Genomic DNA, 23596 nt, shown 5'->3' with positions numbered 1-23596 from the left:
TCTTTCTCTCCTCAGTGTGAAACTATATGAAGATTAACAGAAGAGACCCCACCTGCTTGATGCACCTAGTCGCAGTTTTTTCCTCCAGTAGTCAACCACCATCTCTTTTTGTCTTGCTGACATTAAGAAGGAGGTGATTTTGATTCTAGACTATTACCTAGTATTATCAGCTCTGCTTATCATCAGATCTTGACTTCTGACCATGCCCCACTTACCATGAAAATTGATTTTAATTTACAGCCTCGAATTTTCAATTGGAAGTTCAATTCTACCCTTCTGTCAGACAAAACTTTTTCCTCTTATTTCAGATTTCTTAAAACACAACAACAACGGTGAGGTCTCTGATTCCACTCTTTGGGAATCATTTAAGGCAGTATTGCGTGGCAAGATCATCTCCTTTCAAACATTTTCGAAAAAAACTAGATTAAATCGTCTGTCCCAAATTGAGTCTGAATTATCAACATTAGAGGAGGCACTTTGCCAATCTAACACAGAGGACATATCTAATGCTATTCTAAAACTAAAACTTGAATACAATCATATTTTGGGAACCCAAGTTGGACGCGATATTATTAAATTGAAACAAAGACACTTTGAGTTGGGAGATAAACCCCATAAATTACTTGCCAGACAATTAAAAGATGTGCAAGCCCATCGGACCATACACAAAATTGCCTCCTCTACCGGTGAATTAATTACAGATCCTAAGATGATTAATGACAGAGTCGTTGAATTTTTCAGCCAACTGTACTCTTCTAAATCGAACGCCACTGACTCTGAGCTTTTTAGCTTTCTTAACTCTCTGAGCATTCCAACCCTCACAGAATCTGTCACCCAAGCGCTTGAAGCTGACTTTAGCATCACAGAAGTCAAAGCTGCTATCCTTTCTTTCCCTAGCGGTAAAGCCTGCGGACCGGATGGGTTCAACATAGAATTTTATAAAGCCCATATTGATATAATCGCTCCACTTTTACTCAGAATGGTGAACTGCTCTATTGCACGGGGCTATTTTCCTGATAGCATATATGATGCCCACGTTTGTCTTCTCCCTAAGAAGGACAGAGACCCCACCAATGTGACTTCATATCGCCCACTTAGTTTATTAAACTGTGATCAAAAAATCATTGCAAAAGTCTTGTCTTCACGTCTTAATAAATTTTGGGGCACTTTAATTCAACAAGATCAAACTGGGTTTATCCCAGACAGATTTGCTTTCTCTAACACCCGTCGTCTGTTAAATGTACTGTATGGAACAAACTCTCCGAATTCAGCTGTTATTTCATTAGATGCACAACAAGCTTTTGATCAAATTGAGTGGAAATACCTGTTTGCTACTCTTGAGAAATTTGGCTTTGGAAGTAATTTTACAAATTTGGTACGTATGCTTTATGCACGGCCAAGATCATTGGTACTGACAAATTTTGATAGATCACATCCGTTTCTACTTCACCGGGGGACTAGGCAGGGTTGCTGTTTATCTCCACTGCTCTTTGCTTTAGCTATGGAGCCTCTGGCCATTGCAGTTAGAAGCAGCTCTGATATTGTAGGTATATCCTGTGGTCCTGTCAAATCCACCATAACTCTATATGCAGATGATGTGGCACTAACGCTGTCTGATGCCAGGCTCTCTTTGCCTCCCCTGCTTCATCTCATTAACAAATTTGGACAACTCTCTGATTTCACAATTAATTGGGACAAGTCCATTTTTATGCCACTGGCAGATGGGCTCGACTTTAGCTTCATCTCTAGCTTACCTTTTAAAACCACCAGCAGTCACTTTAAATACCTAGGTATTAACATTCCCAGAAATCGTAAGCTACTATTTAAATTGAACTTTCAGGTCCTCATTGATAGTATTAAAGCTAAGATAGATAAATGGCCTCTTCTCCCACTTTCTTAAATTGGACGTGTCAATATAATTAAAACAGCTGGGATAGGCTCCAGCGCCCCCTGCAACCCTGGAAAGGATAAGCGGAAGCGAATGGATGGATGGATGGATGAATATAATTAAAATGGCAGTGCTTCCTAAATTTATTCATCTTTTCCAAAACATACCCATCTTTCTCACTTCATCCTTTTTTAAAACTATTGACTCTATCATTTTGTCTTTCATCTGGGCAAATAAACCCCATAGAATTTCAAAGGCACACTTGCAGAAACCCTCCTCTGAGGGCGGATTAGGCCTCTCAGTTTTCAGGCACTACTATTGGGCTTGCAATGCCAGAACGTGGGTTTTTTGGAACAGTGTTTCAGTTGTTCCTGCTGTTCAGAAGGGATGCTGTCTTTCTTGGCCTTTTATAGAGGTGCACAATGCTAAATCAATTTTTGGTTTGTCACTTGATGCTATTCTGTTTTCTAAGCCAAACATACCTACCAAACTTCTAAGTAATGATTTTGTCTCAGGTCATTCTCTTAGGATCTTAAGGCAAGTTAGGGGTGCTTTGTGCCTTCCAGACCTATCCATTTTTGCTCCCATAACTGATAACCTTTCTTTTTCACCTGGCTTGATGGACCCTGTGTTTAAGCTTTGGTCTGAATTAGGTCTTCACACTATTAAGGACCTCTACATCAACAACTGTTTTGCTTCATTTGCCCAGCTGCAATCAAAATTTATGTTCCCCTCTGCTCATTTATTTAGATACTTACAAATTAGGAATTTTGTTAAACACTCTTTTGCCCATCTGGATAAGCCCCCTGCTCATAGTGACTTTTATGATTATTTGATTAAAAATCCCACTTCCAAACACCTAATCAGCCAATTTACTACACTTTTTACACTTACAGCACCTACTAACCACATCAAGGATGCTTGGGTTAAGGACTTGGAAGTAGACATATTGGATGCTTTGTGGGCCAGTGGGTTGAAGAAGATTAAAGAATGCTCTGTTAATGCCAGACTACAACTTATACAGTTCAAGGTCCTTCATCGTTTGCATTTTTCTAAAACAAAGCAAGGCAGCATTTTTCCGTCTATTTCGTCTTTGTGTGACAGATGCAAAGCAATGGATGGAACCCTTGGTCACCTTTTTTGGTCTTGCCCCACACTCGGGAGTTTCTGGGCAGAGATATTTAATATATATAACCGGATTTATGACTTAAAATTAAAGCCGGATGGTGTACTTGCAGTGCTAGGCTGCTCCCTAACCTCATTGGCACTCAGACGTCCTCTTCAGAAAGCCTTAATGTTTGGCATGATTGTAGCTAAAAGACTTATTCTTAGAGCCTGGAAATCACCATCTCCTCCATTGTTTAGGGTTTGGCTACATGAGATGATTGCATGTTTGTATATTGAAGAGGTTCGTTATCGTCTGGCTGACACTCATTTTAAGTTTGTCGAAATCTGGGGCCCTTTTCTCAATCATATTAACGGGGATTCAACATAAAATTTAACCCATTTGACTGCACGTGTTTGTGTGAAACTGCACTTCTGCCGGACCCTGATTCCTTCCTGGACTTGTTCCCCACATCTTTTGGACTTCGGGAACTCTCTGTTGCCCTGTCTAACCTCACACAGAAGATCATCTTCTTTGGACACTGGTGTTTCTTTTGAACTTTTGATTTGTACTGGCTAACCGGTGCATTTCTTCTTTTCTTTCCTGTTTTCCTGTTTGGGTTTTTTTTTGTTGTTGTTGTGTGCTTGGTTTTTGTTTTCTTTTTTTCACTGCTTAAATGTTATTGTTTTTTAATCTTATGTCCTTTGTCTGGTGTGATGTTATGTAACTTTGAACTTAAAATCTTATAAATAAACATTTAAAAAAAAAAAAAGAAAGAAAAAAGAAGGAGGTGATTTTTACCCGACCACTCCACAAAGTTCCCCGACAGCGCCCTATACTCCGACTCCTGCTCACCCTTAACCCGCCCAATCACTATAGTGATATCAGAGAACTTCTGCAGATGGCATGATTCACTGTTGCACTGGAAATCTGAGGTGTACAAAGTGAACATGAATGGAGACTGGACCATCCCCTTTGGTGCCCAAGTATTACTAACCACCACATCACACATGGTGCCTCCCATCTATAGAAACTGAGGCCTCTCTGATAATGGACGGTGTAATGTAGAGGAATAACAGTACTGTATAAAGCAGATGTAAATGGGAAAAAGCTGCATTTATACTTGTCAGCTAGGAAAGCTTCTAGTCCCCCTCAGTCTGGTTAGTGTTGTGAAAGCAGAAAGTAAAAACATACTCAAGTATCATACCAAAAACATACCCCAAAAAAAGGCAAATAAATGATATTTTATTAGGTTGAAGTATATTTCAGTGTGGATGATAGAAAATGGATAGTTTTCTCAGGTAAGAGCTAAAATCAGATGTAGGTGATATAGTGCATTAGTAACAGGAGCTTTACATCATCACATACATTTGAATTCATGTGCACTGTTTCAGTGTGATGCTGCTGTGACTGAGCTTTTTGAGTGACAGCAAAACCTCATACCACAGTCTAAAGAAGCTGAAGAAAATACTTTTTTAATATTTTATTTATGTAATTCTGCGCAATAAAGGTTCATTTTTATATTATACAGTTTATTTCCTCTTATTTTGGAGCACAAAGCTGATTCATTTCATTAACCATACAGCTAAAGTCACATCAGTTTAAGGAACTTGTTATTACATTAAAAACTGACATCAGTGGGTGTAATGTTTCTGTACTTCATGGCATTACTGTTAGGCACACAAGCTTTCCATTATGGGCTGATCACTGTTCAGAAATGAATATTAAGGTTTGAAAGGGCTGAAATGAGTATCAGCAATACACTGTGTGTGTGTGTGTGTGTGTGTGTGTGTGTGTGTGTGTGTGTGTGTGTGTTTGTATTCTGCCATTGGACATATGTTTAAACTAAGCAAAAAAAGTGAAACTGAAAGACAAGAGTTCAGAATTACCCAACCCGACAGACTTCTGTTTTTCTTCATCTATACTAAATGTTTTCATTTCTAAGAGTACCAATATACATGAGAAAAGCATCTGTTTGCTCTGTGAAGAGATTTTAAAGAGTTAAAGCTCATTTAAAGTTCATTAAGACTCTCAGAATGAGTCTGCTCCAACTCATCATAGTGTATGACAGCCACTTTTACCCCACAGAGGTCATATAAAAATGAAAGTACAGTAGGAAAATATGGAGGTCCAGAGTCCCAAAACGAATTAAATGAACATATCCTTAAACATTCAATCAAATGTGGCGTTAATCAATTAAAATTGGACCCAAAATTTTAAATTGCCCATAGATGTGAATGTGAGTGTGAATAGTAGTTTGAGTCATGAAACAAGCAGCTTGTCCAAGGTGTATCGTGCCACTGGCACTATTACCCACCCACTGCTCCCGACTCGACACTCGTAGCTCTCCATAAGAAACCGCCCATATGATGTCATGACAGACTGCGCGTTTTTTCTGTTCTGTATGTTCTGCGCACTTTCGCTTTCTCCCGGAAGCTGAGCCGTTGTTTTTGAGCGCTTAATTTTCAGGAAACGGCAGATGTTTACTTTCCAGTAAGTCTTGAACTATTCAGCCTACGGTGCGCTGTGACGGAGACCCTGCAAACTTCGTCTTATACCGCTGACGGTAAGTTCCTTAGATCACTTCAACAGAATGTTTGGTTACAAGGTGTTAAACGAAGCAGCTATTCGGTTGTTTCTAATGCGGCTGCGGACCTTAGTGGAGAAAGGTCCGTAGAAAGTGAACGGTGAATAAAAGAGTACTGACAAAAACGACAGGAGACTGAGCTGGAGAGTTGAAGATGCTAATATTGTTTAGAGATGGCACGATATCACTTTTTTATGTCCGATACCGATATCATAAATTTGGATATCTGCTGATACCGATATGAATCCGATATAGTGTGTTTTTTAATCAATAAAACTGTTTTTTTTAACCCTTTAAGACCTACCATAGAACCAAGTCCGCCAGAGCTTATATTATATTTTTACATGTTGTAGTGCCATTTTTGGGAGCATTTCAAGTTGCTATACATCAATACAACCGTTATAGCCCAAACTTTAATAATATGCATGCATTAAGTGCATAGTAATTACATAAATTGCAAAAAAGTGCAATAAACTACAAAAAAATTGAAAATCGTTTTTGTTTTTTTAACATATATTTCTAGTTAGAGAAATTTAAGAGGCTTATCCCTCAAAACTGTAAATACAAAAAAGTTGCACAAAATAGTTTCCCACCACAGGAAATTTATTTTGAGTGTCTTCATAGTTTTATTTTTGAGATACACCAATTTTTATATACTGCAGGAAAAATGAAAATAAAAATTATAGTGCAAATTTGCAAAAAAGCAGCATATGCATCAAAATAAACTATTTCCAACAGTGCAAAATAAGTCCAAAGCATCCCAGAAACGACACAGAAAGTCATAAAGTCAAAGATAACTTTTAAAAAACACCAGTACAGGCTCATGAGGCCCTGATGGTAAAAAGACTACATTTCCGCGAAAATGACGTCACTTCCGGTTTCGGGCAGGTCATGGCGGACATGTGAAAGTTCGCGCTGACGTCTATTCCAACCTAGGAAGTGTTATGAACAGCTGATCGGATCGGCAAAGCGTGTTTCTGGAATATTATGTTTTTGTTGCTGCAAGCGCTTTTTATGCAGATTTTGCAAAGCTATATGTGGAAGGAAACCGTGACCTAGGACAAGCTGATGGCATAAGATGTAAGTACAACTCCTCCGGTTTCATATGCAAAAAAAATTATTGCGCTAGCTTACGTGGTTGCAGAGCTACCGGGATTTAAAAATAGTTACGCAAAACAGAGCGTGCCCGCTCCGACCGGCTTTAAAGGGTTAATATCTTGCTGCATTTTGTATAAGTTCATACTCAAGTTTAAATAAACAACAACACTAAAGCTATTCTGTTATACCTGTATGTAAAAATACACTGCACCCAAAATATTTCATAGTTCAGCAATACTGATCAATCTAATAAACTTAAACCTACTCCATCCTCCCTATTCTGGTATTTTAAAGAGTACTTAGCAGAAATATTAAGCAACCTAACTAATAGGGTTGCAAACTCCCAGCAAAAAAAAAAATAGGGAACCACCCCCCACCCTCCACCTCATGATGCTTAATCGATGTAATCAACTTTAATTTGATGCAGGGTGGAAAAAAATGCACAGAAATAAATTATTTTTCAAGAATAATTAAATAGATTCAACATCTTTCTTCAACAGAATTGCAGACTGCACAGATGGTACTTTCCCAAAGGAAAAGTACTATAGCTTACTAGGGTATATAGACTTAACAGTTACTATATACAGTAATGGACTTCTATACATTTTACATCCGATTAAAACTTTGGGTGTGAGATTCAGATAATTATTTATTAAAAGCTAGATATTTTAAATGAGAATAAGAAAGAAAAGTATGTCTTTGTGCCCCCCTTTTCCCTGTTCATGCCCTATCGGCCCCCCTGGCTAAACTTTGCTAGATCCGCCCCTGCACAGTTACCAGCCGTCAGCTACGTAGAAAAGGATCCTGGTCTAGAAAGTAATATTAAATAAATTCTAACAACAGCTTATCAAGCTTAAAGGTGCTGCTGTTGTTCCGCCGCTGGTTTCCTCTTTCTGGTGCAAAGTGGGCCAAAAACAAAGAAGAGAGACGGACTCGCCACAGAAAAGCTGATCAGCTGATCATTGATCAGTTTCACGCAGCAGGAGAGGGAGAGAGAGAGGCAGTCGCTCCATGTATCGGTTGTTAAGCTTAACATGGGAACGCTTTACAAACATTCAGAGATGAACTTACACACTTGCTTTACTTCTCTCTGGGATAACTTTCTCGGAGATGAAATGCTGGTTTGGTAGTGAGGCTACAAATACACACAGCCGCTCTATCACGTGACGCACACTGCTCCTACGTGCTACGGTTATGAGCCGAGTTACGCCGTGTTGCAAGTTTTGTGAGGTGTTTTTTTTTTTTTATATTTAATGAATCGATTACATTTTTTATTTCTCGCCGATATCCGATCCAGTAATTTAGGTCAGTATCGGACCAATACCTATACGTAATATCGGATCGGTCCATCTCTAATATTGTTATTAGGAGGAAGAAAAGAGTACATCGGGTCTGCTTTGAAAGACAAAGAGAGGCAGAGCTGAGGATATGTGCAAAGGAGACACACTAGATGTACTAAACAAAGGATGTTGAATATAAAGCTGCCAGGGAGGAGGAGATGAGGCAGACCTCAGAGAAGATTCATGGATGTAGCAGAAGGACATGCGGAGGGTTGGTGTGTCAGAGGAGGATGCAAGAGACTGGAAAGAGAGCAGCTGAAAGAAGGCGGTGACTTTAATATGCTAGCTGTAATAAAGTCAAGATCATTCCTTTGAACAATTTTCCATAAAAGTGTAGTTCTTTAGTGGTCTCTGCATATTATATGAGTCAAACAACAGGGCCCTGTTCTGAAATGAAGAAATCTGAGATGACTCTGAGTTTTGACTTCCTTAAGAGTTGATTAAAATCAGTTGAATGCTTATGGTAAATGTTTTCATGCACAGGAACTTGCTGACAACCTGACAGCTGCCTATCAGTGTTGGAAAGATGTATCCTATAGATTTTGTAGTGAATCCACAATATGCGGTCGTCACTGTCTCTGTTCTTACAGGCTGTACACAAAAGAGCTCACCTTAAACAAGCTGCAGGTGCAACAGGAAGTGAAGACTTTGTCAAAGAACATCTGCAGGTAGGTTCCTGCCATAAACCCGCTTCCTGTAATACGGACCAGGGAACCAGAAACAATTTTATTTTATGTCCTCTTGTTCTTTATGCTACAACTTTACTTTATGCTCACTCACCCTAATACGTTGTTCCTTTAAATATTTTTTTTTCTTTAATTATGATAAACAAACAAGAAGATACTACTTTTTAACCTGTACCATAAGGTTTTAATATCCACATGAACCAGGTTTCCTCCTGCTCACTTACATATTTTTTTTCAGATGTTCTCCTGCTGTTTTAGATCATACAGCTCATCTCCTTGCAAATCTCAGTGAGACAGTCTTCAGTTCAGGAAAGTCTTCATTCTGCCGTATAAAATGACTTCAGGAGGAAATTCTTTGACAGCTGCAGTGTTGCTGGTAAAATATTTATCATACAAACTTACAAAAAGCTTCTTTTTTTTTAATGTAACTAATTCATACTTATTTTTTTCCTTCTCTGCAACTATTTAACCCACTCAGTATTTTCTAAATCACTACTGCATGTGTGTAATTCACCTTGTGAATTACATGATATAATTTCCCATACTGTCTACTTTTCCTTTAAATTGATATCATAATGCTCACTGTCTTCCTTCTTCAATCATCAGTATGGGCAGAAATCTGTGCCATCAGAAACTGAATTTGAATAAGTTAAATTTGAATTTGAATTGCTCGGATTGAATCTGAATTGTAACTTGAATAAATGCTTTTAAAAACTGAATATGAATTAGCCTAATCTGAAGTTCAATTTATTGGTTTGAAAATGATCATCATTAAATTGAATTGTATATTTTGAAAATGAATTCATTTGCTTTGAAACCGTATTTTATCCTTTACAAATTTAGCTCTCGAATAATTTCAGATTCACTTCAATTTCAGTTCCAAAATTCAGTTTTTTGGGACTTACATCCGCTAATTTAGCGTAGTTTGATAGTGATAGTCCCATATCATATCACTTCAAACAGAGGTGATCCAGTAATGCTCCACTAATAAATTAACTATTCACTTTAGCTAAAGTTAAGTTAATCAAAGAGTTGGGATGCTGTGTAAGACATAAATAAAGCTCAAATACAAAGGTTTGGACACTGTTTTGCATGTTTCCCTACTGTAGGGGTCTCTGCAAGCATACAGGGCTCTGACAGGTACAAGATGACAACTTTGGAATTCTACTAGAAACAGTCGATCATATTTGTTTGTCAAAGCTAAATCCAGGGCAAACTACGCTAAATTAGCGTTTTTAGCTAACAGCTACAATAAGTATAAAAGTTACTGTACGGCTATCATTTGTTAACATGACGCTTGTTCTTATACATGAAATACATTTATTACCAACCTGAGAGTTTATCCGCTGGTCATTCGACATGACGAATGACTTCTGAAGTCTTAATTCAGCTCAAGATGCTGTAGTTTCCTGTCAGTGACACTTTCGGTCTGCTAGTAAAACGTAGTTCTATTAATCTGCGCTCATTACTTTTGAACCGGAACCGGATGTAAGTCCCAAAAAACTGAATTTTGGAACTGAAATTGAATGGTGAGAAGTGAATCAGAAATTATTCGATAGCTAAATTTTTAAAGGATAAAATACGGTTTCAAAGCAAATGAATTCATTTTCAAAATATAAAATTCAATTTCAATTTAATGATGATCATTTTCAAACCAATAAATTGAACTTCAAATTAGGCTAATTAATATTCAGTTTTTAAAAGCATTTATTCAAGTTACAATTCAGATTCAATCCGAGCAATTCAAATTCAACTTATTCAAATTCAGTTTCTGATGGCACAGATTTCTGCCCATACATCAGCTCTCATTCTCAGGTTGTTGTGCATTTCATTTCATATCTTTCTTCTTTCCACCTCCTGCTGCTCTCTGTTAGTTCTCAGTTTGAAGCGTGGTTCTACTTTTAAATGTATTCCTTTTTCTTTGTTTTCAGTTAATCATGATGAAAGTCTTGAGTGTCCTCACTCTCTCGTGTCCTTCAACAATGTATCAAGCACAAAACCTATGCTGTCCAAAGTGTCCTGCAGGTAAGATCCAGCTGAACGTTAGAGGCCGATTTCACTTTGGTTAATAAATATGAAGTCCTGCTCTTTACTGTCTCTCTATATGTAAAAGTTCAACTTCACACCTTTATAACTCTAAAGATTTCACAGTTTACATGAGTAAAAACGATATGCATTGAAAATAGTCTGCCGTTTTTTATTTTAACAGGAAATCGAGTCAAGACAGATTGCACAGAGACTGCAAACACTTCCTGTGTGGCCTGCAAGGGTGGAACCCACATGGATCAGCCCAGTGGACGCAAACAGTGCATTCACTGCACAATCTGTGACCTAAGTAGGTTTTTATTTATGAAACTAGGGAAGCTGTTACTGCATGTTTTGCTGTTAATGTGATGTAAGAATTAAGACAGTTAAAGATGGTAAAAAGTTCCTATTGTGAATCTGCAGGGCGTCTCTTTGACGAGGGCTTTGATTTGACATTGATTTAAAACATGTATGACTGCATGTAAATGAATGTCGTCAAACTGGCGACATTGTCAGGGCTCTGTGTGCAGGCGGATGAAGAGGTGGATCCAAATGCAGGACTCAGAAACCAAACAAAAAACAAGGAGCACAAGAGTCCAAAAACGCAGGAAAACACATCAAAAACAAAACGAAACTAGAGCTCAACAAGAGTCCAAGAAAAGTTCAGGGGGCCGACCGTGCACACGGCAACGGCGGCGACGGGCAAACAGTTCTGGAGGCCGACCGTGCACACGGCAACAGCGGCAGCGCAGGCAAAACCAATCAGGAGGCCGACCACTTGGAAGGCAGTGGCGGCCACTGAGCAGGTCCGGAGGTCAGCCACGATGCCAGCGGCGGCGACAAACTCTTTCCGGAGGCTGTCCTCGACGGCCATAATGCCAACTTAGAGGCCCGGAAAACGGCCGGCAGAGGCGAGGTGTTACAGGATGAGCTGGAACCGATGATGGTGTGGCAACCGCAGGACCAGACGAAGGCGAAGACACAGAGGCTGGGCCAGGCGGCGGCGAAGACGAAGACAGAGGCTGCTGCAGGCGGCGATGTGGAGGCTGCTGCAGGCGGTGGAACAGGTAGTGGCTGAACGGTCTTCCCAGAACCGTCAGCAGATGTGAGGATGTGCTGGCTGGGTCCTCCAGGACCCTCAGCTAACGAAGCGTGGTGCTGGACGGGCTCCTCGGGCCCTCCAGCTGGAGCAGATGCAGGACCAGATGCAGGACCAGAGGCAATAGGGACCCCTGGCTGAGGGTGAAGATGAGTGGCTGATTGAGCAGATGACAAAGCTAATGATTCCTCTGCTAACTGTGCTACTGACTGAGCTATGGACTGTAACAAGGTTTGGAGAATGTCTGATTGTGGTAGAGCCTGAGCTATGGGTAGCAGGGGTGGAGACTGAGCTACGGGTGACTGAATTTGAGATGAAAGCGGTGGTGGAGTAGGTGACTGGGCTACAGGCGGCTGCTGAGCAGGGAACACTGGACACTGGGCTACAGGCGGCTGCTGAGCAGGGAACACTGGACACTGGGCTACAGGCGGCTGCTGAGCAGCTAACTGAGCTGAAGGTGTGGAAATGAAAACTGCACCAGTCCGTACTACAGGAGAGAATGGAAGTGTGGTTGGGTGATGATGGCGAGGGTTGCATTTCTTCTTCAAGGATGGATCAAACGATTTGGCGATAAACCTTGGCAAAAAAATGCTGCTGTCGAGATCACCAAGTGCCAAGGGCCTCCAGGAGAACAACTGAATCCTCTTTCCCTGGGCCGCCCATGCCAAACAGTTCAAAACTTAGCCTCGCTCTTAGAGCTGTTATTATTTGTTTGAGTCCATTTATATTTAGAAAACTGACAGTGGAGGCAGTGGACGACAAAAAATTATCAAAAAATACTACCTCTAGCTGCCTCTGGTAGAGGCTCGCGGCGTGGACTACCCTCCAACAGTAATCCCAAAGGTGCGCGAGATTCTCTCCCTCAGAGGCGAAGCGTGAATCTGCTGGATCCATACTGGTCGCGTCGTTCTGTCAGGGCTCTGTGTGCAGGCGGATGAAGAGGTGAATCCAAATGCAGGACTCAGACACTAACTTGAAACTCAAAAACCTCAGCTTTATTTAATGGCAGAAAACAAAACATAAACTGAGCAATGGTACTGACATGAAAATACCGAACACAAAAACACACAGGCATAATCTGATGGTACGACACGACACTGGGTTCAGGAAAGCACAGGGCTTAAATACACAGGGTAGTAATGAGGGAATGGGCAACAGAAGGGAGACAGCTGGGAGAGATCAGGGCTAACGAGACAGGGGAACCAAGCTGCACACACTAACATAAGACAAAGACTTTCACAATAAAACAGGAAACATGAATTACTGAACAAGCACGCAGACTTGACACTGAGAGACAGAAAACACATGGAACTCAAACAATACATGAAACCACAAATCCTTAAGCACGGATAAACAGAAACAAGAAACTCTAATAATAATAATCATCACCACCACAAGCACTACAAGAGAATAAGAAAACAATCCATAATACAAAATTAAACCAAAATGTAAGAAACTCAAAATGCTGGGTCAACACTGACCCAGAACCGTGACAGACATATTTAATGCATTAACTGATTAACTAATTATGCCTCAAGATATTCCACATGAGCTCATGATCAGCTCTCACGCTCTGTGATATGATGTTTCCTCCACTTAACTTTTGGATTTCCATCTAAATAAAATGAAGCACCCATTTCACTGTTTCTATAAATGTATTATTTTAATTAACATGTCAAATCATTCAATCTGTCAATTATTACAAAATTTTAGTAAATCAATCAAAATAATTTTAAGTAACTTTTGATGAATGACATCATAATGTCACTACAGCAGTGACCCCTCTGGCTCATTCTTCACCAATCCCTAGCATCCTCTTCTCTCACACCAGTCTCTCCATCTCTTTCTTCACCACATCCATGAATCTTGTCTATGCTCTTCTTTTCCTCCTCCTACCTGACACCTCCATCTTCAACATCCTATGTCCAGTGTATATTCCCTATCCCTCCTCTGCACGTGTAGAAACCATCTCGGCCTTGTCTCTCTAACATGTGTCCTCTCTACATGCTCACAGGTTTTGGTCTGAAGGAGAACAGGACATGCACATCAACATTGGATACAGTTTGTGAACCACAGGATGGATTCTACTGTGTTGACCTTGCAGCTGGTAGCTGCGTGGCAGCACACAAACACAGGCAATGTCAACCAGGAGAATACATCAGGCAAACAGGTTGGTTTCTTATGCTTGTAGTGTAAATAACCTGGATGAAATAATCTGTTTGTTACTTGCAGTGGTTTCTGAATGAGGTGTTATTAACTTTATAGTAAAGCTTAGAAGGATCATATTTGTATTTTTAAACAATTTTAAATCAGAATCAAAGGTGGAGTCACCTGACACGTGTAATTACTCTGATGTCACAGTCACTCACTGATCCTTCATGATGAACATGCTGAAAACGGTGTAAACGTCATGTTTGTGCAGGAACAGCCTTCAGAGACACTGAGTGCTCTGTGTGCAGCAAGGGGACATTTTCAGATGGAACTTTAAAGTTTTGTCGGCCACACAGACCGTAAGTGAAGCTTTACAGCAGACATGTCTGATTTCTTCCAGCAGCAGTGAGTGTGGCACATCTGTACATTTTCCTGTAAAGTGTCTCTCTGTCCTTCCAGATGTGAGTCACTAAACCTTAAGCTGATAAGACCAGGAAATGCTACAACTGATGCTCAGTGTGACGAACAAGATGAGAATGTGGTTCTTTCTTGGATCATCACTGGCTGCTTGTTACTGATTTTATTAATTGTGATACTTGTAGCTTTGTGTCTCTTTAGAAAGAAGATTGGATGTCTAAAACGAGGTGAGAATAACAGAACAATAAAATTGTTATCACAATTTAGATAGAAAATAATATTTTTACACTAATTTTTAAAATGTTTTTCTTTTTGCAAAGGTGAAAAAATAATTGTACACCTAATCAACTTGAGGAAGGTATGTTTGAATATCACAGGAGTGTGGACTGTAACGGATGGCGACACCTGATTTATCCAAGTAATTATGTCTTCTTCTTCTTTTTGTTTTTTTTTGTTTTTTACTAAGAATGAAGAAAAAGAAACAGGAATAGAACTGAAAACACTGAATGAGACACCAGGTAAGACGGCCATGAGTTATCCACTCAAACCTTCACTGCCTGATGTCTCTGCAAACGTACAAGAGGTTTGCTATTTAACTGAATATCTTTCTCTCCTCAGTGTGAAACTATATGAAGATTAACAGAAGAGACCCCACCTGCTTGATGCACCTAGTCGCAGTTTTTTCCTCCAGTAGTCAACCACCATCTCTTTTTGTCTTGCTGACATTAAGAAGGAGGTGATTTTTACCCGACCACTCCACAAAGTTCCCCGACAGCTCCCTATACTCCGACTCCTGCTCACCCTTAACCCGCCCAATCACTATAGTGATATCAGAGAACTTCTGCAGATGGCATGATTCACTGTTGCACTGGAAATCTGAGGTGTACAAAGTGAACATGAATGGAGACTGAACCGTCCCCTTTGGTGCCCAAGTATTACTAACCACCACATCACACATGGTGCCTAACATCTATAGAAACTGAGGCCTCTCTGATAATGGACGGTGTAATGTAGAGGAATAACAGTACTGTATAAAGCAGATGTAAATGGGAAAAAGCTGCATTTATACTTGTCAGCTAGGAAAGCTTCTAGTCCCCCGCAGTCTGTTCAGTCGTGTGAAAGCAGAACAGTAAAACATACTCAAGTATCATACCAAAAACATACCCCAAAAAAAGGCAAATAAATGATATTTTATTAGGTTGAAGTATATTTCAGTGTGGATGATAGAAAATGGATAGTTTTCTCAGGTAAGAGCTAAAATCAGATGTAGGTGATATAGTCCATTAGTAACAGGAGCTTTACATCATCACATACATTTGAATTCATGTGCACTGTTTTGGTGTGATGCTGCTGTGACTGAGCTTTTTGAGTGACAGCAAAACATGATACCACAATCTAAAGAAGCTGAAGAAAATACTTTTTTAATATGTTATTTATGTAATTCTGCGCAATAAAGGTTCATTTTTATATTATACAGTTTATTTCCTCTTATTTTGGAGCACAAAGCTGTTTCATTTCATTAACCATACAGATAAAGTCACATCAGTTTAAGGAACTTGTTATTAAATTAAAAACTGACATCAGTGGGTGTAATGTTTCTGTACTTCATGGCATTACTGTTAGGCACACAAGCTTTCCATTATGGGCTGATCACTGTTCAGAAATGAACAGTAAAGTTTGAAAGGGCTGAAATGAGCATCAGCAATACACTGTTTGTGTGTGTGTGTGTGTGTGTGTGTGTGTGTGTGTGTAAAACAAAGTGAAACTGAAAGACAAGAGTTCAGAATTGCTTAACCCGACAGACTTCTGTTTTTCTTCATCTATACTAAATATTTTCATTTCTAAGAGTACCAATATACATGAGAAAAGCATCTGTTTGCTCTGTGAAGAGATTTTAAAGAGTTAAAGCTAATTTAAAGTTCATTAAGACTCTCAGAATGAGTCTGCTCCAGCTCATCATAGTGTATGACAGCCACCTTTACCTCACAGAGGTCATATAAAACTGAAAGAACACTGTACTAAGAAAATATGGAGGTCCACGAGTCCCAAAATGAATTAAATAAACATATGCTTAAACATTCAATCAAATGTGGCATTAATCAATTGAATTTGGACCTAAAGAAATAATTGATTAAATGGTTCAAATGAAATGAATTGATGTTTGATTATTTATACATTTAATTTATTAATTAATTCTCATATTAATTAACAAAAACAATTATTTATCACCGTTGCTTCACAATAAGAATGTCTAGGATTTAAATACACCACGTGGCCGGGGCCAGTGTTTGCGTGGGCTGTCTCCAGGTACTCCCACTTCCTCCCACTATCATTCAGTTAGTAGGGTTAGGTTAACTGGTAATTTTTAATTGCCCATAGATGTGAATGTGAGTGTAAATAGTTGTTTTTGTCATGAAACAAGCAGCTTGTCCAAGGTGTACCTTGCCTCTGGCTCTATTACCCACCCACTGCTTCTCCATAAGAAACCGCCCATATGATGATGATGACGGACTGCGCATTTGTTCTGTTCTGTATGTTCTGCGCACTTTCGCTTTCTCCCATAAGCTGAGCCGTTGTTTTTGAGCGCTTAATTTTCAGGAAACGGCAAATGTTTACTTTCCAGTACGTCTTGAACTATTCAGCCTACGGTGCGCTGTGACGGAGACTCTGCAAACTTCGTCTTATACCGCTGACGGTAAGTTCCTTAGATCGCTTCTACAGAATGTTTGATTACAGGGTGTTAAACGAAGCAGCTATTCGGTTGTTTGTAATGCGGCTGCAGACCTTAGTGGAGAAAGCAGGTCCGTAGAAAGTGAACGGTGAATAAAACAGTAACTAAAGCTCTGTTCAAGCAATGCTCTGTAACAAGAAACAATACAGACTTTTATCTAAATCAAACTGATCCCTGCAAAAACTTTGTCGGATATAATTATTAGATTTAATAGTCTGGTATTGATGACCAAAGGAAAGTTATTTACACTGTGTCTTCGTGGATCTAGAGAAAGTATATGATGGGGAGTAGGGAGAAGGTGAAGAGGTGGAGGTATTCTCTGGAGACAGAATATGTGTGAGCATGACAGGTGAGGAAGGTGGGAAAGTGAGCATAGAGATAGTGAAGGTAGATGAGTTTAATTACCTGGAGTCAAATATCCAAAGCAATGTACAGTGCACAAGAAAGGTGATGAAACCGGTGCAGGCAGGTTGGAGATGAGTGTTAGGGGTGATTTGTGACAGAAGGATAATAGCAAAAGATTCAGATTCAGCTAACTTAATTCGTCCCATGGGTGCTATTGAGAGTGAGAGTGATAAGGAAGGTATACAAGGTGGTAGTGAGACCTGCTATAATGTATGGTTTGGAGATGGTGGTACTGACAAAACGACAGGAGACTGAGCTGGAGAGTTGAAGATGCTAATATTGTTATTAGGAGGGAGAAAAGAGTACATCAGAGGGTCTGCTTTGAAAGACAAAGTTAGAGAGCTGAGGATATGTGCAAAGGAGACACACTAGATGTACTAAACAAAGGATGTTGAATATAAAGCTGCCAGGGAGGAGGAGAAGAGGCAGACCTCAGAGAAGATTCATGGATGTAGCAGGAGGACATGCGGAGGGTTGGTGTGTCAGAGGAGGATGCAAGGGACTGGAAAGGGAGCAGCTGAAAGAGGGCGGCGACTTTAATATGCTAGCTGTAATAAAGTCAAGATCATTCCATTGAACAATTTTCCATAAAAGTGTAGTTCTTCAGTGGTCTCTGCATATTATATGAGTCAAACCACAGGGCCCTGTTCTGAAACTCTGAGTTTTGACTTCCTTAAGAGTTGATTAAAATTAGTTCAATTAAGTGAGCTGATTCAAGCACATCTGTATGTAATGAGTGAAAGCATTCCATCATCAGGCAAATAAAGAGCTGAGCCCTCACTTTAATCTCATGGACCAAGAAAGTTGAATGCTTATGGCAAATGTTTTCATGCACAGGAACTTGCTGACAACCTGACAGCTGCCTATCAGTGTTGGAAAGATGTATCCTATAGATTTTGTAGTGAATCCACAATATCCGGTCTTCACTGTCTCTGTTCTTACAGGCTGTACACAAAAGAGCTCACCTTAAACAAGCTGCAGGTGCAACAGGAAGTGAAGACTTTGTCAAAGAACATCTGCAGGTAGGTTCCTGCCATAAACCCCCTTCCTGTAATACGGACCAGGGAACCAGAAACAACAATTTTATTTTATGTCCTCTTGTTCTTTATGCTACAACTTTACTTTATACTCACTCACCCCAATATGTTGTTCCTTTAAATATTTTTTTTCTCTAACCTCTTAGGACCTGGCATCCACATATGTGGACATCACATTTTGGGTTGTCTAGACCACAATACTAAATGTTGCTCTACAAGGGCCTGATATCCACTTACGAGGACATTATGCTGCCATTGTTCTATCAAAATTAAAAACAAATGTCCTCATATGTGCATATGAGGCCCTTGTAGGGCAAAATCAGGTAAAAAGATCATTCTTTGTTTTTACATCCATCAGGTCCCATTCAGCCCAAATAGCAAGAGAAATTAAAAATGCATGCCATGAAAGAGTTCAGGTCTTAGGAGGTTAATTATGATAAACAAACAAGAAGATACTACTTTTTAACCTGTACCGTAAGGTTTTATTATTCACATGAACCAGGTTTCCTGCTGCTCACTTACATATTTTTTTCAGATGTTCTCCTGCTGTTTTAGATCATACAGCTCATCGCATTGCAAATCTCAGTGAGACAGTCTTCAGTTCAGGAAAGTCTTCATTCTGCCGTATAAAATGACTTCAGGAAGAAATTCTTTGACAGCTGCAGTGTTGCTGGTAAAGTATTTTTCATACAAACTTACAAAAAGCTTATTTTTCTAAATGTAACTAATTCATACTTAATTCTTTTCCTTTTTTGTAACTATTTAACCCCCTCAGTATTTTCTGAATCACTTCTGCATGTGTGTGAATTACATTATATCATGTAATTCACCTTGTATCATGAATTACATGATATAACTTCCCATACTGTCTACTTTTCCTTTAAATTGATATCATAATCGTCACTTTATCTTCCATCTTCCTTCTTCACTCATCAGCTCTCATTTTCAGGCTGTTGTGCATTTTATTTCATATCTTTCTTCTTTTCCACCTCCTGCTGCTCTCTGTTAGTTCTCAGTTTGAAGCGTGGTTCTACTTTTAAATGTATTCCTTTTTCTTTGTTTTCAGATAATCATGATGAAAGTCTTCAGTGTCCTCACTGTCTTGTGTCCTTCAACAATGTATCAAGCACAAGACCTATGCTGTCCAAAGTGTCCTGCAGGTAAGATCCAGCTGAACATTAGAGGCTGATTTCACTTTGGTTATTAAACATGGGAGTCCTGCTCTTTACTGTCTCTCTATATGTGAAAGCTCAACTTCACACCTTTATATCTCTAAAGGTTTCACAGTTTAGATGAGTAACAGTGATATGTATTGAAAATAGTCTGCCGTTTTTTATTTTAACAGGAAATCGAGTCAAGACAGATTGCACAAAGACTGCAAACACTTCCTGTGTGGCCTGCGAGGATGGAACCCACATGGATCAGCCCAGTGGACTCAAACAATGCACTCACTGCACAATCTGTGACCTAAGTAGGTTTTTATTTATGAAACTAGGGAAGCTGTTACTGCATGTTCTGCTGTTAATGTGATGTAAGAATTAAGACAGTTAAAGATGGTAAAAAGTTCCTATTGTGAATCTGCAGAGCGTCTCTTTGACGAGGGCTTTGATTTGACATTGATTTAAAACATGTATGACTGCATGTAAATGAATGTGTTAAGCGTGTCGTCAAACTGGTGACATGTTTAACACATTAACTGATTAACTAATTATGCCTCAAGATATTCCACATGAGCTCATGATCAGCTCTCACGCTCTGCATATGATGTTGCCTCCACTTAACCTTTAGATTTCCATCTAAATAAAATGAAACATCCATTTCATTGATGTTTTCTATAAATGTATTATTTTAATTAAGATGTCAAATCATTCAATCTGCCAATTATTACAAAATTTTAGTAAAACAATCAAAATAATTTTAAGTAACTTTTGATGAATGACATCATAATGTCACTACAGCAGTGACCCCTCTGGCTCATTCTTCACCAATCCCTAGCATCCTCTTCTCTCACACCAGTCTCTCCATCTCTTTCTTCACCACATCCATGAATCTTGTCTATGCTCTTCTTTTCCTCCTCCTACCTGACACATCCATCTTCAACATCCTATGTCCAATGTATATTCCCTATCCCTCCTCTGCACGTGTAAAAACCATCTCGGCCTTGTCTCTCTAACATGTGTCCTCTCTACATGCTCACAGGTTTTGGTCTGAAGGAGAACAGGACATGCACATCAACATTGGATACAGTTTGTAAACCAGAGGATGGATTCTACTGTGTTGACCTTGCAGCTGGTAGCTGCGTGGCAGCACACAAACACAGGCAATGTCAACCAGGAGAATACATCAAGCAAACAGGTTGGTTTCTTATGCTTGTAGTGTAAATAACCTGGATGAAATAATCTGTTTGTTACTTGCAGTGGTTTCTGAATGAGGTGTTATTAACTTTATAGTAAAGCTTAGAAGGATCATATTTGTATTTTTAAACAATTTTAAATCAGAATTAAAGGTGGAGTCACCTGACACGTGTAATTACTCTGATGTCACAGTCACTCACTGATCCTTCATGATGTACATGCTGAAAACGGTGTAAACATCATGTTTGTGCAGGAACAGCCTTCAGAGACACTGAGTGCTCTGACTGCAGCAATGGGACATTTTCAGATGGAACTTTAAAGTTTTGTTGGCCACACAGAGTGTAAGTGAAGCTTCACAGCAGACACGTCTGATTTCCTCCAGCAGCAGTGAGTGTGGCACATCTGTACATTTTCCTGTAAAGTGTCTCTGTGTCCTTCCAGATGTGAATCACTAAACCTCAAGCTGATAAGACCAGGAAATGCTACAACTGATGCTCAGTGTGAAGAACAAGATCAGGATAATGTGGTCCCAATCATCATTGGCTGCTTGTTGCCGATTTTAGTTATTGCCATAGTTATAGTTATAGTTTGGTATGTCGAAAAAAAGAATGTGTGTTCAAACAGAGGTGAGAATAACAGAGAACAATGAGAATGGTATACTCATTTGGTTGCATGATAGTATTTTCACACTATTTGGGGGGTTTGTTTTTGTAAACATTTAAATACAGGAGTGCCCCCAGCCAACCAGCAGAAGGTATGTTTGAGCGTCACTGGAGTTTGGATGGTAACAGGTAACAACAGTTGATTTTTCAATGTAATTATTTTTTTTTTCTTTTTTTAAAACTAAGAATGACGAAGGAGAAAGAAAATCGCTGAACACTTAGCCACAAACACCAGGTAAGAGACTGAGACTGTGGAGATTGTGACATCTTTGTAAACGTACGAGAGATTTAATCGTTTTTCTCTCCTCAGAGTGAAACGATTTAAAGGTCAACAGAAGAAAGTTCACCTGCAGACCTGCTGTAACTCCAGCTGGATGCTGGGACATCGTGTTTCCAGTGAACAGAAAACTACAAACTTTCGTGAATCACTCCTGTCCGGACTATTACCTGGGAACTGGACGTTATCTGAAGACAAACTACTAGAATCGAAGATTCATAATCTTTACTGCATCATGATAAACAAATGGCTGGTATCATGTGAATAGTCTGGAGTATCTTCTAAATCTTTCCAGTGTTTTTCTAAAGAATTTCTTTTAAAAAAAGAATTTTATTAAAAAGATTTGAACTTGAAAAAATATAATGATGATGCTAACTCATGATTCATTTGAAATTGTATGTCACAATAATTTATGTAGTATATTATTAATATATATTATAATAATATGTCATAATAAAGTATATAAGGTCTCAAAGTCCCGGCGGGTCTTTCTACATCAGAAAAATTTGATTTGATTTTTTGGATTTTTTATCTAAACATGGTTTTTAATGGAATGCTGGATAAGTTAACATGTTGCTCTTTCAAGTGAAAGTACATGTTTTATTTTTGTTTGTTTTTTATGGAGATTTTCACCCCAGATGTGTAACCTCAGTTTCAACAAAGTCGGGACACTGTGTAAAATGTGCATTTAAAAATAAAGAATGCAATGATTTTCACATCTTATAAACCCAAATTTTATTCACAGTAAAATGCAGAAAATGTATCAAGAGCTTAAACTGAGGTGTTTATCATTTAGTGAAAAATACTAGCTCATTTTGAATTTTATACCAGCACATCTCCAAAAAGTTGTGAAGAGGGAAACAAAAGGCTGACGAAAAAGAAGACTCGGTTTATGTTTGTCTCTACAGTATCCAACGTGGTTAACCACAAATATTAAATATTTATTTAATGCAATGAAACCATGATCAAATTTTGAAATTGATTACTGAGGTCATATAAGTGAGCAGTAAGGTCATTTTCCCAAAGATTTCTGTACAATTTGATTTCATTGTGCAACCAAAGTATCCCCCTGCTGGCCATTGTAAGGAATGCATATTTAAGACTGCATTAGGCTTGACTTTTAAGAGACACTGAGCCCACTCAGTCGTTTTTATCCACTTAAATGGTGTGTGCCTGACTGATTTTACCTCCAGTGGGGCAAGTTTTCATGGTATAAAGTCACGGTCCAACTAGTCCTGCAGACTCCAGTGTTTGTTTTGTCATCTCACAGATTATGTGACCTTATACAGCAATTAGGAAAACTTTGTGTCTATCCACTGACTGTGACATATACTGTTGCTGATGCTAGCACACCTGTAAATTATTATTAAAACTGGAAAATTAATAATGAAAATATCTGCTCGTCTGCCACTTTGTTGGCCTCTTCATTTCAGTCACATGACAGCGACTCAGTTCATTTAGACATGGTCAAGACGACCTGCTGAAATTCAAACTGAGGATCATTTAAATGCCACAGTCTACCTGAGTATTGTTGCTTACCATCCTTATCTTACACCGTCTTACTTGCTGTTGTTGTCCATGTCACAAAGCTCAGATCATCTCAAAGTGGCTTCTTGAACATGAAACAAGTTCACTGTAACTCAAATGGCATGTGGAGTCACCAGAGTTCACTCAAATTGAGCATCTTTGGTATGTGGTGGAACAGGACATTCACATCACATCCTGTGCAGCTGT

The 23596-nt window shown here is 39.1% G+C and overlaps 1 protein-coding gene across 10 annotated transcripts in view; it reads left to right on the top strand.

Annotated features, from left to right (window-relative positions):
* Positions 1–23255, top strand: part of LOC102079249 (LINE-1 retrotransposable element ORF2 protein) — a 34362-nt gene extending 11107 nt beyond the window's left edge. For 3 of the 10 annotated variants that reach the window (XM_025904100.1, XM_019353035.1, XM_019353038.1), the window contains exon 5: positions 16–3765. In XM_025904100.1, the coding sequence (XP_025759885.1) occupies positions 1986–3383 (1398 nt within the window). In that variant the 5' untranslated portion in view covers positions 16–1985 and the 3' untranslated portion in view covers positions 3384–3765. The other 7 variants (XM_025904102.1, XM_025904101.1, XM_019353042.2 and 4 more) reach the window with 7 other exon arrangements.
* The last annotated feature ends 341 nt before the right edge of the window (positions 23256–23596 follow it).

The sequence above is a fragment of the Oreochromis niloticus genome, linkage group LG16, assembly GCF_001858045.2.
Source record: "Oreochromis niloticus isolate F11D_XX linkage group LG16, O_niloticus_UMD_NMBU, whole genome shotgun sequence".
In the NCBI taxonomy this organism is placed as follows: domain Eukaryota; kingdom Metazoa; phylum Chordata; class Actinopteri; order Cichliformes; family Cichlidae; genus Oreochromis; species Oreochromis niloticus.
This window is presented reverse-complemented; position numbering and strand designations above follow the sequence as displayed.